Source organism: Acinonyx jubatus, chromosome C1, assembly GCF_027475565.1.
Source record: "Acinonyx jubatus isolate Ajub_Pintada_27869175 chromosome C1, VMU_Ajub_asm_v1.0, whole genome shotgun sequence".
Taxonomy (NCBI): Eukaryota; Metazoa; Chordata; class Mammalia; order Carnivora; family Felidae; genus Acinonyx; species Acinonyx jubatus.
The window spans coordinates 91,901,105-91,920,279 of record NC_069381.1 but is presented as its reverse complement, the minus strand read 5'-3'; the positions used below and the strand labels follow the sequence as shown (position 1 = coordinate 91,920,279).

At 52.0% G+C, this 19,175-nt stretch overlaps 1 protein-coding gene across 6 annotated transcripts; it reads right to left on the bottom strand.

Moving 5' to 3' along the window:
* Positions 1 to 151: 151 nt before the first annotated feature.
* GPR61 (G protein-coupled receptor 61) lies at positions 152 to 8,324 on the bottom strand. 6 transcript variants are annotated; one of them, XR_003419940.2, is made up of 4 exons: positions 8,102 to 8,324; positions 5,221 to 5,410; positions 2,746 to 4,980; positions 152 to 2,069 (listed from the first exon to the last, which is right to left on the bottom strand). XR_003419940.2 is itself a non-coding variant. In XM_027058404.2 (3 exons), the coding sequence occupies exon 3, from the start codon at positions 4,354 to 4,356 to the stop codon at positions 3,001 to 3,003; it is 1,356 nt and encodes a 451-aa protein (XP_026914205.2). In that variant the 5' UTR covers positions 4,357 to 4,980; positions 5,221 to 5,410; positions 8,102 to 8,324; the 3' UTR covers positions 2,090 to 3,000. The 6 variants fall into 6 exon arrangements, 1 of the variants encoding a protein (XP_026914205.2); XR_003419942.2 differs by having other exon boundaries at positions 5,292 to 5,410; XR_003419941.2 differs by having other exon boundaries at positions 8,051 to 8,134.
* Between the last annotated feature and the right edge of the window lie 10,851 nt (positions 8,325 to 19,175).

The following is a 19,175-nucleotide window of genomic DNA, read 5'->3' as shown; positions in this document are numbered from 1 at the left end:
TGAGAGCCACAATAAACAACTTCATCCACTATAATTTAGTAATGCAGGTTCTTCAAAGTTTAAAAAGCCTCCTACTCATTCCCAAATGACTGTTAGAATAAAAGGGATGGCTTTCTCATAATCAATACTTATGGGGGAATAGGGCAAGAGGAAAGGGAAGAAAAACCAATATTTATTGAGTACCTATTTGCCAGGTATGGCTAGGTGCTTCCACATGGTCATCTCTTTTAATCCTCACAACAACCCTGTGAGGTAGGTAATGTTACCTCCATTTTACAGATGAAGAAATAGGCTCAGAGAAATTAAGCATCTTTCCCAAGGTCACACAGTGAGTAAGTAGATGTCTGCCTCCAAACTCACCCCTTTTCTACCATGCCACTATAAGATGTTACTTGGGGAGACCTGATGACACAAGGTTTTCATCTAGGCTTGAGGGTTACCCCAACACCACTGGGGTGCAGGAAAAGTAACTGACAGGAAAGTTGTCTCAACCTGTTGATTCTTGAGCTGACTAGAGAAGTCAAATTTGGTCCAGGAACAGCTTGCACAGTCAAGGATTACATAGCCAACTTTACCAAGCGATCCTGGTGACTAGAAAACAACTGGAAGGTGGTCATGGCAGAAATTGTTGGGAGAATTCTCAGCATAATAGAAGAGAAATATTTGTTTCCTTCATGATCCACTCAAGCAGGGAAAAATAAATGGCAAATGAACCAGCATGTGTCAAATTCTGTAATAAATGCCAGTGAGATCACAGTGTCAGGAGATTTCAGCCTGAATTAGAGATATCCTTGCACTTAAAATTCTTTTTTGATATATTTGAAGGAAGGGTTGGAGGGCAAAGTCAAAGGAAAAGGAAAAATAAATTAACAAAATGGCTGCCAGGCAATGTTTAATGTCCTCCCCTTTCCCCGTTCCCTCTCCCCACAGCCCCCCTCCCCAACGCGCACCTTTCCTGTTTCCATTGGTCTCACACTGCCACCTGCTGGCAATGCTTAGGGCCTACTAGCTGATCAATGATGTTTGAAGAGGTTTTTTCCTGTTATCTAGGAATGAGGTTCCTCCCTTAACAGGTTTATCTTGAAAGGGAGGAAAGCGAGGAGAACGTGTTTTTCAGTCACAAAAGATTCTCCTTGGTATATATACTATCTAAGGGATTTCCTCAGTGTAATGGGTCTTAGACTAGAGTAAGTCTGGTGGTAGGAAGACAGAAACCTGTAAATTTTCCTAGATCTAAAGGGAGATTTGCTCAGTCTCAGTAAGTAAATTATTTTCCTCAACTAGGGTTTCATTTACAACCCTCACACTTTCCACAGCCCACAGGAAGTTTCCATGTAAGTATCTTGCTGCAGTGGACTGAACTGCAATGTGTTCTTTAATATATTTCTCCAACATTCTTTAGTGTTTTACCAGATATAAATGCTCTGTAAAAATACAAGGTGCCTGATCAAATTAGACTATGAACTCCTCAAAGGCAGTGACTCTGTGTGGGTCCCAGAGAATACTGGGTATTCAACTATTATGTACTGAATTGGACTAAAATAGGAAATGTTGATATCAGTATAACTTTTTATAATAAAAATTATTTATTGGCCATTCAAAGGGCCCACTCCCACCAGCCCATCTTACCCTTTAATGTTCAATGAGTCAGGAATTTGTTCAAATACAGATCAAACCACCCTCTGGTCCTGCCTCAATCCTTTAGTGTTATTTGATTCAACAGAGGGAAGTGGATGGACAGGTAGTCCCAGATGAGTGTCCTGTCCAATTTCCCCCTGCTTGAAAATACCACCACCAATACCAACCAACAAGTTCCTATAGTCTCAATCAGTAAACAGCTGAACCCAACTCTTGTGCCCTCTCTCCAACCCAGGGCTTCGGGTAGGAGAGAGATTTAAGTCTTTTGTCACTGAAGCTAATTTTGAGAGCGATGAATGGGAGAAGGGAGGCATTTAATGGACCATGGAAACCCCACCCTTCCCATTCCCAACCTTAGTCTCTTGTACCCGATTGTCCAGGGGGCTGGAGGTGGGTCACTGCCATGAGGAGAGAGATCAGGGAGGCCAATCCTAGAAAGGGAAAAAAAAAAAAAAAAAAGATTTACAGTTTTATTGGTCAAGGTGATTATCTGGCCTCTCTGTATCCAACCATCTTAGCCATTCAAATGCTAACCCCCACCTTCAGCCATCCAACTCCCAATCTTTCCACTTCTTCATTCTAAAAAAATGAGGAGAAAGAGCCATCCTGTCATATCCTTGCCTTTGCTGAGATCAAGCCCCAAGCTTGATCTCCCATGTGAAGTAGAGCGACAGAAGAATAGAACAGAAGGGCTCTTCCTCGAGGGTGGGAGACAGCTGCAGTCAGCTTTCCTGCCTTCTACTCTCTGTACCCTGGCTGCTATTTCCCCCTTGCTTCTGGCCAAACTCAGGAAAGGAATAAATCCAGCTGGCCCTCAGGTCTAAAACTAGAAAAAGAGCCATTAACTCAAATGGAAACACTTGGCTGTACTTTATTTCGTTCTTCTTAAACCTAGCAAGGAAAGGAGAAGACAAAGATCATTTTCTTACCTTGCCTGAGTGCAGTTACTGCCCTGGACAATTGCACTGAAAGATGAAATATCCTAAAGGACCCCCAGTTTAACTCCAAACCTGGTCTGCTGCTCTATACCCTCCAACTCCTACCCTTAGAGAGTTTCCCTGCTTCCTGAGGCATGGAAAGTTCACTGGTTGAAAGGCATTATCTCACCTTGGTGACCGTTTATTCTCATTACCATCTCACCAGGTTCCCTCCCCCAGTAGTCAAGGATCAGAGCCATGTCCAAGGCTTTTGCCACACGTTCATCCTGTTGGCATTGTTCCTGACCCAGAAAAAGCTAAGCAACAGCTGTGTGCAGAGACCCCAGCCCCAGCCCCTGCTAGCTGGGAAAAGGTGATCCCACAAGATGTTCCTTCAGTCGTCAATGGCCCCAGCCCCATCTCCTTCCAAGTGTCCAGAAGCCCATCAGGATTCCAGTCGAGGTGAGGGGGCGGGCCGGAGGTAGCTGTCCGACATGATGATGTCGCTGGTGAGTTGTTGCTCCAGGAACTCCGAGGTCTCCTCAGCTATCTGGCCTGGAATTCGAAAGTCAACGGCAGGTGGCTCCTGCTTGGGGCTGGGTACGGGTCGGGAAACCCAGGACTCGGAGGGACAGCCAGTACCCTGAAGGAACTGCAGGAAGTTCTCCTCAATGGAGCCCTCCCGGCTAGGTAGCCTCAGCTCCTCCTCCGGAGCCGGCTTGAAGAAGCAGACAAACTGCTTGCTGAGCTCGCCCCGGATCTGCCGGTTGAGACATCCATAGAAGAAAGGGTTGGAAGTGAAGCAGAAGTAGCCGATCCAGGTCACCACGTTCTCCACCTGCCCAGTCGAAATGGGCTGAGCACTCAGGGCCACGTAGAGGTGGAAAGAAAAGTAGGGCAACCAACAGAGCAGGAACTGTCCCCCCACAGCTAGGAGGACCACCGCAGCCTTCCCTCCCCCAAACGTCCGGTGCGGAGTGGTCTGGGGAGCCCCCGAGCTGGTGACCATGGTGGAGCGGCTGCTGAGAGACTCGGAGCGTTGCCGGGGCGTCTCCATCCACGTGGGCAGCGGTCCGTGCTGCATGGCAGCCACTCGAGCTACTCGGAACATGCTGCAGTAAACCACAAGGATAAGGAGCAGAGGCAACAAAAAGTAAAGGGCAGCAAAGACCACCACGAAAAGCTGGCAGTAGGCACTGTGGCTCCATTGGAGTGAGCAGCCTGGGGGGGTGCTGGGCGCTCCCTCCTCCTGGGAGACCCTTCCCAACACTGGCACAGAAGCCATGGCCAAGGCTTTCACCCACACACCCACCAGCACAGAGGCCACCAGCCCCAGCGTCATGCGCACCTCGTAGCGCATGGGGTGGACAACGTAATAGTAGCGCTCCACGTTGATGGCCGACACCGAGAGAATGGCCAGGCTTACGAAGCATATGCTCAGGAACAAGTAGAGGCGGCAGGCGACCTCCCCAAAGAGGTCATGGTCAAAGAGGGCAGAGCTGGAGAGCATGGCCAGGGGCATGAGGGTCAGGGCGGCCAACAGGTCCACCAGGCACAGGTGGAAGACGAAGACGAATTTTCGGAGGGCAGGTGTCTTGGCGATAACAGCCATCACAGCCGCGTTGCCAGCCACGGCGATCAAGTCCAGCAGGAGCATGAAGAAGAGGGCCACAGATTCTGAGGCCACGTCCCGCAGCCCCACCTCTGGGACCCCACTGGCAGTAGAGGGACCTGGTGTTTGAGGGACCCTCCCCAGAGTGGAAGAGTTCCCTGATGACTGGGGGATGGGAGAGGACTCCATGGGGCCGGAAGAGGACACCCAGGGCACCTCCCGTCACAGGCCCATCCCCCATCCTAGTCCAGTGACCCTGGGATGGCCAGCCCAGGCCCAGGCTTCCCAATTTGGTGTGTGGGGGCGGGGGGGGGAGGGCGCCTCCTGCTGGAGCCTCCTGGACAGGCTCTTACCGCCAGCCTCCCAGGTCAGACTGTGCATAGGGAACGGAGGGCTCAGAAGCTCATCTCTCCTTTCTGGAAGGTGGTGGCTCTGGTCCACCTTGGTGACATCGAAGAAGCAGGAGATGTGAGAGATGCTGGAGCCTCACTCACTCAACACTCCACCTTCTGAGTGGTCTCAGGCTCCTTGTTTCTTTTCCTTTCCTCTGTTCTCCATACCCTTCTCCCCTCTCAGGGATTGTTATCCAGAGATTCTAAATCCTCTTTCTCCCTCTCCCGGGGTCCCGCTGAGCTCCAGGATAGTGCCCCAGTTTTAAAGTTGCTTATGCAAATTTCCCGATTTCTTGACTCTCCAAATGGCAGGAGCTGTTGGGGAGTAAGTAGAAGGGACACAGGATCTGGTTTCCAGTTTCAGGTCTGGGAATTGCTAACTCTGTGACTCTTGTGAACTTCAGTTTCCTCACAAAGACATCTGTAAAATGAAGAGAATAATATCTACTTCACAACTGTGTTTGGAGGGTCCAGTGAGACTTCATAACAATACTACCAATAAGCATAACATTTACATGGTGCTTTCCACATGCCAAACCCTGTTCTAAGCACTGTACGTAAATAAACTCATTTTAATCCTCACACAACCTATGAGGTAGATGTTATTCTTATCCCCATTTTGCAATTGATGAAACAGGCCTAGAGAGGGGAAATAACTTACCAAAAGTGGCAAGGTCTGCGTGTGTACCCGCAGCCCAAGCGCTCGGGCTCCAGGGCCAGTACTCTACCCACCAGACGGTGCCCCCCACGGCGGCTGGAACGCAGTAGGCATTCGATGAATAGTCATTGAACTTGAACTATCTCTAAAAATGTCTGTCAGTGTTCTGGGGCTCCCATTTGGAAGAGATCACCTGAAAGGGGGAAGGACCTTGCTTTAGTCTCCTGTGACATCACCACCCCCCAAGACACAGAGTTGCCATTTGGGGAGTGTTGAAAAGGAACAGTGAAAACAAAATGTCCCAGCTGGAAGGAAGCTGGGATGTCAGCTCATCCAGCCTCCACTGCCCCCCAAGCCAGAAGGGGCAAGTCACTTGACAGCTGCCCTTCCTCACCCACTCATTAGCTTCTCAAGGCCACTGTGCCCCTGCAGATGGGAGAGGAAATGCTCCCAACCTCACACTCCCCAGGTCCCAGGTCTCTGATCACTGGAGCAGATCCCTGGCCCAGAGTCCTCCTGGTCCTGGACTGTTAGCAGAATCCAGAGTAAGGAGGGAGGAGTAGGTGTCTAAGAGGGGCACAGGGGTGAGAGAGGGTAGGTCACTGTTATCATGGAAATAGGGGAGCATAAAGCAGAGAAGGCAACTGAAGGAAATTGGGAGAGGACGAAGTCTGGGGTTTCAGCGTCCCTCATTTCTCCTGATCAAAGGGCAGATCAAATGTTTTATGTGTCTCGTTATCCATATTAAGTTTGCATATAATTGAAATAATGCAATTATAAATTATTTTCATTTCCATATCCTATTCTTACAGTCTCTCAGTATAACGTGTGAAGGTACGCAAATTAGAGGCAAACTATGGACATGCCAAGTCTGATGGGCTGTCTGTAGACAAGTCACAAGTTCCATGGATCACAGTTTCTTCATCTGTAAAATGGGAAGGTTGAACTGGACGACCGCCAAGATTCCCATATCTGACAACACTTAATGACTCTGTGAGTTCCTGGGCTATAAAGGGACTTGTGGTTGCTCAGTTAAAAAACCCATCGTGGGGCATCTGGGTGGCTCAGTCGTGACTTCGGCTCAGGGCATGATCTCGTGGTTTGTAATTTCGAGCCCTGCATCAGGCTCTGCACTGATGGTGCAGAGCCTGCTTGGGATTCTCTTCCTCCCTCCCTCTCTCTCTCAAAATAAATAAACTTAAAAAAAAAAACAACACATCATTTCTCTGACTCTAATGAAGTGGACCATGTAAGGCAGACAGGCCCCATTCCCTCTCCATAGTTACAGCCTTACAACCACCCTTGGGTTTTGGCATTACCACCAACCTTGCACTAATGCATGCAATAAGTACTCAATATAACTTTGTCAATTATATCAAACTCAAACTTATCTGTTAAATCCCTGCCCCTGAGTACATACTCCCAAATACACTCAGTAGATCAACTATGTGCCAGCCAGGGGACTCTGCTTTGGAAAGGGTAACCTGGGCTCCTGGACTTGGGGCAGCCCTAACTTTGGACAATTGCCTAGAGAGATGCCTTTCCCCGGGGATAACAGAAAGCTCGTTTCACAATTAAAATGGCCACATAGGCTCAGGGTCTACAAGAGAAGGTGAAGAGAGGTCTCAAAAGTGGAGACATCAGCTTCTCAGAAGACAGTCTGACAGAAAAAAATGCAGAGAGCAACGCTAGGGGAGGTGTCCTTGCCCCTTACTCTCCAGGCCATGACTTCTTCGTCCCTTCCACCTGGGAGTGGGGCCCAGAAGATGTGGCCCTGAGGCCCTGGGAGCTGAAGGATAGGCCTCCGTGTCTGCATGGACATCAAGAGTCTGCCAGCAAGGTGCACCCAGGGTCCCAGAGTGAGGGAAGCAGACATGGTATCCACGTGGAGATGGAGGGGGTTCTGTGCAGCCATGATGGAGCCCTAGGCAAGAAGGTATTGGACGTTTCTCGTTTCCATAGCCCCCTCGGCCTTGCCGGTATCTCCACACTGACTCCTAAATACCAGGATTCCAATTTACCTCCTAACAGATGGACCAACATTCCTGCTCCCCAGCACCCTTCTCACTGATGGGGGGGGGGGGGGGGGCGTTGGGGATGAGAGGGTTGTGCATGACGGTGTCAGAGGGGAAGCCCAGAGAGCCTCACTCCACCCCTAGCTCACATCATCATGCCTTCTCACATGCTCTCATCTTCCCACTGCTTCCTTCCAGCAAGCCCTCCCTCACCTCCAGCACCTCTCAGTACCTGGCAGGTTTTGCCACCACAGGGGCTAAAGTCTGGTCTCCCAGCAAGGGCATGGTCAAGTTACAAATATCCTTGTTTCAGGATGCAAGATGTGCATAAGTGCCGAGCCCAAGGCCACAGAGGTGTCATTGGGATTCGCATGCACCTGTTTCCCAAATACAGAGCTTCCACCTCAAGAACCCGAGCCCAGCCTTTCTTCAGACAAGAGCATGCCCCCTCGTAAGCCAGGGGAGATTTCCAGGGGGCTACCACACCTCTCCCCAGCAGAGTTGCCCACGCCCAGGACACAGAGTTGCCCATGAGCGTAGATATCAAGGGACCCACTCCTAGTATGTGGGGTACCCATCTCTATGACATGGAGCAAGACAGATGGGGAACCCTGTCTGCCCGTGGGATGTGGGTACTCCCGCTGGCAGGAGATCAACCCCCATCTCTAGGCTTCAGACATGCCCACACCCCAATACTGCCTTTGAGATACCTGGGAGCCCATCCCTTGACAAAACTGCCCACCATAAGGTAGGGTGGGCTGGGTGGGCTGGTCCCTGGGACACAGAGCTACCCTCCTGCAGAGTACCTCAGCACTCACCATCAGGCCATCGGACTGGCCCCCATTCCTGGCCTAGTCGGCAACTCCTACCTTTGCTGAGCAGCTCCCGGCTCCCATGTGATAGCTCCTCTCAGCTGATGCTTCTCCAAGGCTGCTGAAGCCTGAACCACTGCAGTGAGCAGTGAGAGGCAGCCGGCAGAGCAAGATGCTCCACGAGCTTCTGGGTCCTAATGGCCTCCTGCTTCCCACCCAGCCCCTTGGAGCCACTTCTGAAGCAAGGAGCCAGGCACCAGTGCCCCCAGGGAAGACACCCAGGGGTGGTTCCAATCCCCCTCACTTCTCTCAGGCTGCTGGACTGGCATCTCAAAACTCTAGTGGGACTAGGTGACCGTAGGCAGGGGAGACACTCCTGGCCAGCTTGATGAAGTATAAAGGGTATTTAGCATCAGAAAAATCCATTTTGTATTTTTTTAATACAATTTATTGTCAAGTTAGCTAACAGACAGCGTTTACAGTGTATTCTTGGCTTCAGGAGTTGATTCCCATGATTCATTGCTTGCATACAACACCCAGTGCTCATAGAAAATCCAGGTTTAAGGCCTGGCTCTGACACTTACTAGTTGTATGACCTTGGGCAAGTCACTTGCCATTCCCGGCCATAGATTTCTTATCTGTTCAAAGAGAATATAGGAGAGATGATCCTGAGGCTCCTGACAGCCGTGCCATTGCATGCTTCCGTGTGACATTAGAACAAAGATGCCCTTATAGCAGGCCAGTTAGTGCAGACACAGGGTGCCGGGGTTAGGCCTGGCAGCGGCCAAGACTTCAGGGTCTGGCTTCTTTGGCAGATACCAAATATGTACAAAGGATAGGTTTAGGAGTGACATTCAGTTTTGTTTTCAATTTTTTTTGAGAGAGAAAGAGAGAGAGAGACAGAGCAAGAGCAGGGGAGGGGCAGAGAGAGAGGGAGACACAGAATCAGAAGCAGGGTCCAGGCTCTGAGCCCTCAGCACAGAGCCCAATGCGGGGGCTCGAACTCATGGACCATGAGATCATGACCCAAGCTGAAGTCGGACGCTCAAACGACTGAGCCACCCAGGCGCCCCAGACATTCAGTTTTGAAGGGGAGCTAAAGGCCTTGTCCTAACCCTGCATTTGTCCCTCAAACAGGCAAATTACCATTGTTTTCTTAGATTGTAAATTTCTTTGGTGTGGGCTGTGAAAACTTATGGGGATGGGGGGGTGGGGTGGGATCCACAATGCTTCTCCCTGAAGATAAAGCGGGCACCAGGGACTAGGGAAGGCTCAGGTTAATCTGGATTTATAGGACTGGACTGAGCTGGGGTACATTATCCATGGAGGGTCCAAGGCCATGTTGTTAAGCCTTTGGAGGTGAGATGGAGAAGGATGGCTTCCCACTATGAAGAAGCGATCACTTCCCTTAGGTATATGACTGACACCCAAGGATAGGATCCTAATATTGCAGAGCTCTAAGACATCCTACAGGACAAAGCATCCATGTTTCTGAGGCCCAGAGAGGTGAAGAGATTGTCCAAAGCCACACATGGCAGAGACATGAGATCGGACCAGGAATTCAGACAGGATAACCTACTCCAGAGCCCTCTGCCCAGAGACTTGCCTATCCAGAAATTCCTTTTTGTCCTCAAAAGGGAAGAAAGAGAGTTCTGGAATTGTTTACCAGACCTAACCCACAGAGCCATAAGAACAATGAATTAATTACCCAGAAAACCCAGAGAGAGCAAGGTGGCTGCCCCAGGCCTCAGGTCACCTGCAAAGAGGCCCCCAACCATCCCAGAGCTGGAGCAGTGATCACCAGTATCCCCCCCACCATTTCTCGAGCTCTTACGAGTGCCAGGTCCTTTACATACAGTACCTCCACTCCCCACACAAGTTCTATGAGGCAGCCTTTATTCCCCTTACTTTATGGATGAGGAAAGGGCGCCAGAGGTTAAGTGACTTTCCGCAGATCATACACATAGGAAGTGCCAGAGCCAATATTTGAACCCAGGTCTGTTTGGAGCCAAGACATGTACTCTTTCCTCCGTGCTCCCTCTGGAGAACTAACATGAGACTCTGGGCTGAAGCCCTAAAGCCTATTCCATAGAAGTGGCCACTGCCTTTCAAGCAACAGCCTAAAACAAAACTACATATACCTTAGTACAGGGAAATGAAATTAAAATATCAAACGTAAACCTGTAGACAGCCAAATGATTTTTATCAAACCCTGTGCTGACATGTTGGCAGGATCATCTTGAGATCAGTCAAACCCTCTGGGATCAATCAGGTAAAACCTAATCAGCTCCCACATGCTTCCTACAGGGTCCCAGCCAATGCCCCCTTCGAAGGATTGAGAAAGAACCAGGGCAGACTCAGGCTCATCAGAACAGGATTATAGAAAGAGCCCTGGATTGGGAAGAAAACCTTGGTTCTAGCTGAGCTCTACTCTATTGGTTGGTGGTAAGACCTTGGCCTGTAAGTTGACCATCTGTGCCTTAGTTTTTCTATCTATAAAATGGGCAAAAATTGGGGCACCTGGGTGGCTCAGTTGGTTAAGCGTCCGACTTCGGCTCAGGTCACGATGTCACAGTTCATGAGTTCGAGCCCTGCATCAGGCTCTGTGCTGACAGCTCAGAGCCTGGATCCTGCTTCCGATTCTGTGTCTCCTTCTCTGTGCTGCTCCCCCACTCATGCTCTGTCTCTCTCTCTCTCAAAAATAAATAAGCATTAAAAAAAATTGTTTAAAATGGGCACAAATTCTTAACACCCCCCCCCCAACCCCTAGTTTATCGAATAGGGATAGGAAGTCTGAAATACAAACACAGCCTTCTTTTCAGGCTTGGGGGAGCTAGCCAAACAACTGGTGTGGCAGCCAGCGGGCAGTCTCCAGGCCCTGAGGCCCCTCCCAGAGAGCTGTTAGGACAGGTGGTTCAAAGGAGGCAGTGGACCTTGGAGCATCCTCTCAGCTGCTGAAAGCCATTTTGGTTTGGGAGTACGGAGGGAGGGAAAACTTCCTGTCCTGGCCCTGGGGCAGCTGATGACAATAATAATAACAGGGATGATATGATGATGGTGGTGGAGATACCACTTTTCGAGGGCCCGGCCTGCGGAGGCACTTCTTATGCTGTATCTCATTAAATGATCGAAATCAGCATTTGGAATAGCTATTGACATTACCTGCCACCATCCCATCCTGCCAATCCTTCTTTTTAGAGTTTAGCGCAATGGAGGATGGGGCAGACCAAGGTGGAGAAACTGGGGTGGTCACACAGACCACGTCAGAAATCCACTGCCCACCATGCCGCATGCAGGCCCAGAAATGGGCTCCTGTTACACTGGGGGCAGCGGCACCCCTCTCCTCAGTATTGTGATGGGCTCCCTGGTCCTAAGGTCTAATTTCTCCATCCCAGACTTGCTCCTTGGGGCGGCCCTGTCCCACTCATCCTTGCCCACCGGCACCCCTTGACAGGGTCACATCTGCCCTATGCTCCCCGGCCTCCCCCAGCCCTTTCCTGCTCCCTCAGGAGGAGACCTGGAAGCGAACCAAGTGTACCTTTCATCTGTCCATCCACCTAGTCAATAAATATCTATCAAATACCTTTTATGTGCCTACAGCTCTCTCCCAGTAACTCCTCACCTGCTTAGTGGCACCCACGGCCCTCCTCCGTTCTCTCTGCCTCTGTTGAAACCTGCTTTCAGGAAAGAGGCTGATAAATCCACTCACGCTGATAGCAGCTAATGTGTTCCCTCTCCCAGGGATATTAACAATTTAACAGGGAACAAAGGGAAGAAGCTGAATGCTGGGATTCCAGCATCGACCAGGGGTGTCCCTGAGATCCCACAACGTGGACTGTCAGTTCAGCCGCCCACTCCCCAGCCTGGGCTTGCCCCCCAGGATGCCAGCATTGGATCTTCTCTGCACCCCCCACATCCACATGGACACCCAGCTCTCCCCACACAGACAGCAGGCTCACAGCTGGGACCTCCCCGCCGTGGCTCGTGGCTGGCTGTCCAGATCCCCTGTGCCAGCACCAGCCATGCCTGCTCCCCGGGCACCCACCCCTGTGCCCATGATCTGGGGGCCAGGCTGAGGGGCTGAAGAGGAAAGCAGAGTGAGAGCCTTTCCATTCCCTTTATTCCCCCCACAGTCTGGCCTACACCCCCTGCCAGGAGCCAGGATCCAACGGTATATTCAGCCTGCAGCTGCCACTGGTCATGTGAGCCCATTGCTAGGTTACAGGGACCCAAAAATAAATCCTTCCCAACCAGATTAGAAACTGGGGGCCTTGGATGAACCAGGCTCAAAAGAGTGGCAGGAACACCCACAGTGCATGTGCAGGCCAGGCCTGCTAGGAGACAGGGGAGCCTTCCCCATACGGCCCACCCTTCTTCCATCAGTTGGGGCTCAAGGCTGGACCCCCAAAGAAAAACTACAGACAGTTCCTGGGTCCTTGACAACTATACAATAAGTAGGTCTACAGGGGGAGTGGGTCTTCCTAACAGTCAGGGATTGCTTGGGCAATGCCCCTCTCCCTGTTCTTACCATCCGACCTCCCCACCATCTGCCTACCCTCTGAAAGCCCCATCCCACCCCCAGTGCACCCACAGGCCACCATTAACCATTTTCCCTGTGGCCTGTGAAGCAATCTGTATCAACTGCCCTTTTCCAGGCTCAGGAAGGGAGATCCAGCAGGGACACAGTACTGGGCACTTTCACAGAGTTCCACAACAATCTTCTGAGTTAGATTTAAGTAACTCCATTCATAAATGTGGAAACTGAAGCTCAGAGAGGTTAACTGACTTTCTCAGAGCCACACAGTTGAGCAGCTGGGCTTCACATCCCAGATCTGTATCTACTGAGGATGGGGATGTGGCAAGGAAGAGGACAGGGAAGCATAACAAAGGAAGGGGAATCCTTGAAAACCCTTCCCTGTGGTCTGATAACTGGGCACTCGACTTGCTCGGAACTGGGTACACCATCTACTATTGCCACCCACCTCCACGCCCTCTAAGCCAGGCTACCACTTGGGCTCTGTCACCTTCTCTGAAAAACACTGTTCAGGACCTAGTTAGGGTCATTCCTGGTGCTCAGGCCTGGGGGGAGGGGGCATATACAACTCCCCACTGATCAGCACCCCTCTACTTCAGAACCTTGACATGGAATCAGAATAGCAGAACTCAAAGGGTCATAGGTGGCCAGGTACTTATTTTATAGATGAATAGGCCCAGAGAGGGGAAGTAACTTGCCCAAGGCTACCCAGCTGACCAGTGAAGGAGATGAGAATCCAAGCCTCCAGATTCCTACCTCCCTTTTTGTTTTTGGCCTGTCATTAAGGATGCAGCCAGTTGGGGTCCATCAGACCTGATGCTGAGGTCAACCTGTGGTTCCCCTAACACCCGGTGCCCTTTTAACCCCGCCCAGCCCCCTGTTCTCCCCAACAAGGTTTTGAGGATGCCTAGACTCCCCACTCACTTCCGCACTCAGGTCCTGGCCTCCCCATTCTGAACACACCTCTATAGTCTCCTAAAGCTTTGGAGCACCCCCTCCCCACCCCCTTCAGCTCCCAACAGCCCAAACTACAAGCTCCCTTTCACCCAATACAAGAAGTGTTTATTGAGTACCTACTCTATGAAAATGTCTGTGTAGGGGGTGAGAGGGATGAAAGGAAAATGATGCAATGATGATGAAATGATGAAAACAAAACTTGCCCTTCTGGTGCTTACCATCTAAGATAGGGATGATGCAGGTTATAAGCTTCCAGAGAGAATCTGAGTGCTGTGGAGATTTAAAGGGAAAAAAAAAAAAAAGTGAACCACTCCCTCAGGAAATCTGGGCAGACTTCATGAAGGAAGTGACAAGGGTCTTAAAGGGGAGCATTGAATTTTCACTGGCAGTAAATGAAGGGGGTCAAGGAAGAGAAGAGTCAAGGAGAAAGGAGTTGGTCTAGAAAAAAAATACATGGGGACAGGCAAGTTTAGGGACTATCAGGGCACTGTGACTTGTTCAGTTTGACTGAAAAATAATTCACATGAAGGGAAGAAGTGAGAATGGAGAGGTAGATTGGTCAGGCTGTGGGTAAGCCAGACTGAAAGGCCAACACAGCAAAATGTTTTGAACAGGGAAATGAAGGACCTCAGATGTGCTGTCTCCTGTCTTTTCAGTGAGTCAGTCAATAAGTATTTACTGAACTCACAAGTTCCAGAGTGAGGGGTTGAACTCAAGGCTGGGAATTTTCCTTGTCATTCAGGCCCAGAAGGAGGGAAAACATACAGGTCACCAAGGACATGGTGTCTTCGAACACACAACAGAGTCAACTCAGAGGAAAGGGGAGATCGGAGACGAAGCAATGAGACCATGTGACATTCATGGCCCCAGGTGCGGCTCTCAGAGTGACCTGTGTGTCCATTCCGTGCGGAGGAGGTAAAATGTGGAGCGGTAGGATAATTTGAGTGCCTGGAAATCCTCCCATCTAGATTCGCGGTGTCATAAGAAACTGCCTGACCTGATGTGCAGGGACACGGCACCCTGGACCTCCCACTGCTCATTCCTGTGCTGGACGGCCAGCTCACAGTTGGGTCCTCCGCTCTGGCCTAAGAACAAAGAGCTAGGCTGGGTTTCCCAACTTGGGCTCCACAGAGCACACTAGCAGTGCCTGCTTTCTGACTTGGGGTGGGGGGGGGCACCCTTACTCTACATTTCTGGGTCAGTCCCAGCTAAATGAGGGGCCCTGATCCCATCAGCCCCACCGAACCCTCAGGCAGCCTGACCCTTCCTTCTGCAGGCTGGATGCTGCTAGGCACAGGGATACAGGCCCTGTGGCCTTTTCCCCAGACATTCTCCTTTTCTACAAAGTCCTCCCCATGGATTCCTGATCCACCAAAATACAGGACCCTCCCTAAATTCAATTCTTATGCCTTTCAGTCCAAGGAATTCCGGCCAGGGCTCCTCAGGGATTTGGAGAGATGGCCCCTCAGAGGGTGGCAATGGTCAGCCTGAGGACCATATTAGAGAATGGTAGGTGAAAGCTCGGTCTCTCAGATGGCCTGGCCTGGAAGGGTAGCCCTGCAGGGTCTAAATCAGCCCCACACTGGGGCAGGGGTCCTGGGATGGTGAGGACCTGGGCGCGAAGGAGGAAACTTCCCCCAGGCTGCCCTGATGGCCAATAGCCACAAGAGGGCAGTGTTGGCCACAGAGACTGAAGCCTCAAGGGGACAGGCTGCTGCTACCTTGGAAATAAATCCGCACCCGTTTTGTCTTTCTTGGGGGACTTGCTGTCCTGAGTCCTGACCTTTTCACCTCTTTGACTTCCCACAATCTTTGCTGGGGGTTCAGGCAAGAGGGCCAAGCCTCTAAGAGAAAACGCCCCCTGCTCCTAGGAGGTGCTTAGGAAGAGACGGACAGACTGGCATCCTGGAAGGAGCACTGAACTTGGAGTCCAGAGGCTGCATCTGCATAAGTGAGCAGTGCCTTTGGGGCTACTCTCCTAATTCCTCTGAGCCTCAGTGTCGACTGAGGGCTTGGGATAGGTTTGTAGATGTCTCTAAGGTCCTTTGCAGCTTTAGAGTTTGAGTCTGAGTCAGCAGTTGTCCTTGAGTGGCTTCTCTCTCTAGGGCCCTGACAGCTTGAAAGATTCAGGGCCCCAGGGGCAGAGGGCAGGTGCAGGAAATAGCAGAGGGCACTTCTGCTCTGCAAACCGGTCATGCCTCCGGGAATCACAGTCAGGAAGAAATGCAGTGCTAGGACTGGCAAGAGACGCAGGAAGGGCCTCCTAGGGTCCGCTGGGCCTCAGAAAGACCCCTCTAAGGGCCTCCATCTGACTGACTTGTATATGACTGTGTGAACAGTAAGAAGGCTGGAGGCTGCCTGAAGGGTATCGCCCGCTAGGCCCAGGCTACCCAAAAAGCCTCAGGGCCAGATTGGGCTGCCTAACGTGGAGAGTGCAGAAAGCCTAGATCCCCTCCCTCTCTGGCCTTTGCACGCCAGACTCTCCAGCAGCTGCCTCCTCTCCTCCCCCCCACATTACTCTGACCTCTGCTCCCAGTTCCCCACCCGCGCCCTCACCCCCAGAAAGCAGAGCTCACAGCCCGGATTCTAGGGGAAGATCCTTGCCCAACTCCAGATGAGCCCTGTTCCCTGTGCCTCTCTGACCCCAGCCATTCTCTCGATGCCTATAATTTCACACCAGGCCCCTGGACACACTGGCCAGCACTTACCCTGTTGGGGCATCTGATCTGGCACCTGGGGCCTGACCCCACCCAGCACAGGGTGTATCCTACTTTTTGTGTCCCATCCCCTCTTTCTTCCCCGTGGCCCCATTTCTCACTTTCTGTCTCTTATTTGGCTTCCCTTCTTTGATCTCTCGAGAATTCACTCTCAGTTCTTAGGCTTCTCCATGCCCCAGGACCTCTTCACCATGGGCCTCTGCTGCCCACCTCTCTGTTTCTTTGCCTCAGTGAACACCTTTCCCTTTCCATCTCTCTCCACCCTCACTTCCTCCCCTGCAGTGAACACATTGAGAATCTGATCCATCCTTCCCTGGACTGAGGGTATAAATAGCAGAGGGAGGCCGGGCCAAGAGCCAAACTTGTTCCCAGCCTCTTCCTTACAGTCCCAGGGTTCGGCATCTGGGACCAGTGGTGGGGAGGGTCCTGGGCAGGGTCTCAGGGGCAGGGGGTTGCAGGGTTGGAATCCAAGGCCAGGCCCAGACTGAGACTGAGGTGTCACAGCAAGCTGGGTGTCACAGGAGCTTCCCTTGAAGGCCAGGATCTCCCCACCAGCCTATCCACCCCCACCTGACATGGTTATGGAAGCCCTTCTGCTGTAGAGAAGGAGCTCTGGGTCAGAAGACTCCCCAGGGCCACTCGAGGGCCCTGGCCACCCCCCCCCGCCCCCCCCCCCCGCCCCCGCCTTCAGGGCGCAGATGCGCGGGCCCAGGTGGCTGCCAGCAGACAGCAGCTGGGGACTGCGGTGGGAGTGGTGCCCTCAGGAAACAGGCCGCACTCTCACCCCAGCCGGCTCCCAGGCCTAATTAGACACCGGAACGGGCATTGATCGTCCCTGAGCTCATTATGTCACAGCTGGGGAACAGCTGGCCAGTTTTTTCCAGACCATTAGCTGCACCATGAAGTGAAGAGAGGGAGGGGGTGTGCAAGTAGGATCAATACCCCGTCTGTCTGTGGGGGAAGCAGCCCAGTGGCTGCCTCCTTTGGCACTCACAGGGCCGCGGCTCTCCGGGGCTGGGCTGCCAGGAGCTGAGCTCCTTGGAGTTCTCAAACAAAAGCTCAACTCCTTCCAGCCTGGAGGGACAGAATCGGGGTTGCTGGGCTGACCCTGACCTGGCCCTCTGAGTCTTCTCTCTCAGAGCATGAGCAGGGCAGGACAGAGGTTCAGGTTACCCACGCTGGTCTCAGAGGAGACCTTCAAAGTCCAACTCCTCTCCACCCCCACAGCAAGAGGACACCTCAGGCAGCTGCCTCTGCTGGCCCTGGGCCCACCTCTCTGTGCCCCTGGGCTCCGCCCGGCTTGGTTTCCTCTGGAGTGAGGAGATCGCAGGGGATGCTCTGCTCCTTGGGGGTTCCAGGTGGTAGAAGGAGGGAGGAAAGAGGTGATAGCTCTCATTCTCTTTCTCTCTCTACCTGGCCGGGAGGGAGGGGGTGGGGGGGTGGAGGCAGGTCAGCTGGGGGGCACCCAAGCAGGAGGAAAACTACCCACACTGCCTGACCCCAGGAGGCCCACTGTCAGAGGAGAGTTCAGGGTGAAGGGAACCAGCCTTTTATTTATGGAGTCATAAAATGTCAAGGCTGGAAGAGACCTCCAAAATATCCCAAGCCATCCTCCAGAGGGGGCAAGCAAGCTCTAATATGCCTGAAGCTCTACTATGCCCGGCTGACTGCCATCAAGTGGCCCTAGTTTTCTCTGTTCCTGTCCAGTTTGTTCTATACTGAGTTCTAACATGCCCCATGATCTCTCTCGGGCACATGTCCTCAGGCCACTGGTGGAGGCTTCACTTACCAGGAGAGTTGTGAAGACTGATGGACCCTGGACTCCCCTCCACCCTGCCTCTACCTCGGGGAAGAGCACCAATTGGAGAAAGTCCTGTTGGGTACAGATGCTGAGCTCCTGGGCAGTTCCCCTGCCCTGCTGAACAGAAGCCAGGCAGTGCCCTCTGCTCCCTAAACTTCCCACCATGACCTTGGTTTCCAGAATCAGCAGTGAATATAGAGCATGAGAGTCAGAAGATCTGGTTTCCAGACCTGGGTTCCTTCTGGCTGGGCTCCAGCCCTGAAGAGCCACCAGATTGATAGTAACTAGAGGCACAGAAAGGGCCTTTAAAATGTATTCCTCACATTACAGATGAGGAAACTGTGTCCCAGTGGGGAGAAGTGATTTGCTCAAGGACGCCTAGCTGGTTAAGGCAAATCTGAGACAGGTTTGCCAACTCCCAAACCATTCCTGACCGTGTTTTGGCCCATTCCACCACAGGACCTCAGCTACAAGTTCCAAAAGCCACTGATCAAGATCTAGTGGGTCACTCTTGACCCATCCAGCAGGTCCAAACAAAGCCAACAAATCGATCTCTAACAAACCCAGAGCACACCCTCTTTCTCACAGGGCTCTCAGAACACAGAGGGGACCTGGGGCCCATCAGAATGCTCCTTGGTCACACCACTGCCACCAGAAGTAGCCCCTTCTCCCACGAGCCTCCATCAGGTCAGCAACAGCTGCTACTCATGGGATCAAGCAAAGACCAGCTGGGCTCTGCTATGTCTGATGTTAATCTGTCTGCCTGTCTGTACAGGTGCAAAAGGTGCTTAGGGCAGAGGGAGCCTAGTGATAACGTGGCATTGCTTGAACTTCCTCCAGCGTGATTCACAGGGATGGAGTGAATTAGAAGAAATCAAGTATTGCTCCTTCTGCTGGCACCGTGAGGAAAGAGATGTCTACAGGGGCCAGAAGACGACCCAGCAGCTGGCCTGGGAATCAGAGAGGGCACTAGGTGAGGTCCCGGGGACCCAAAGCCACTGGCAGGACAGCCTCATCCTTATTCTCTTCTCTCTTGGCTCTAGACAGCAGGTGCAAAGACGCCAAATCCTTCTGGTTCTAGCAAAACCGGGGGGGGGGGGGAGGGAGTGGCCAGACAGAAAG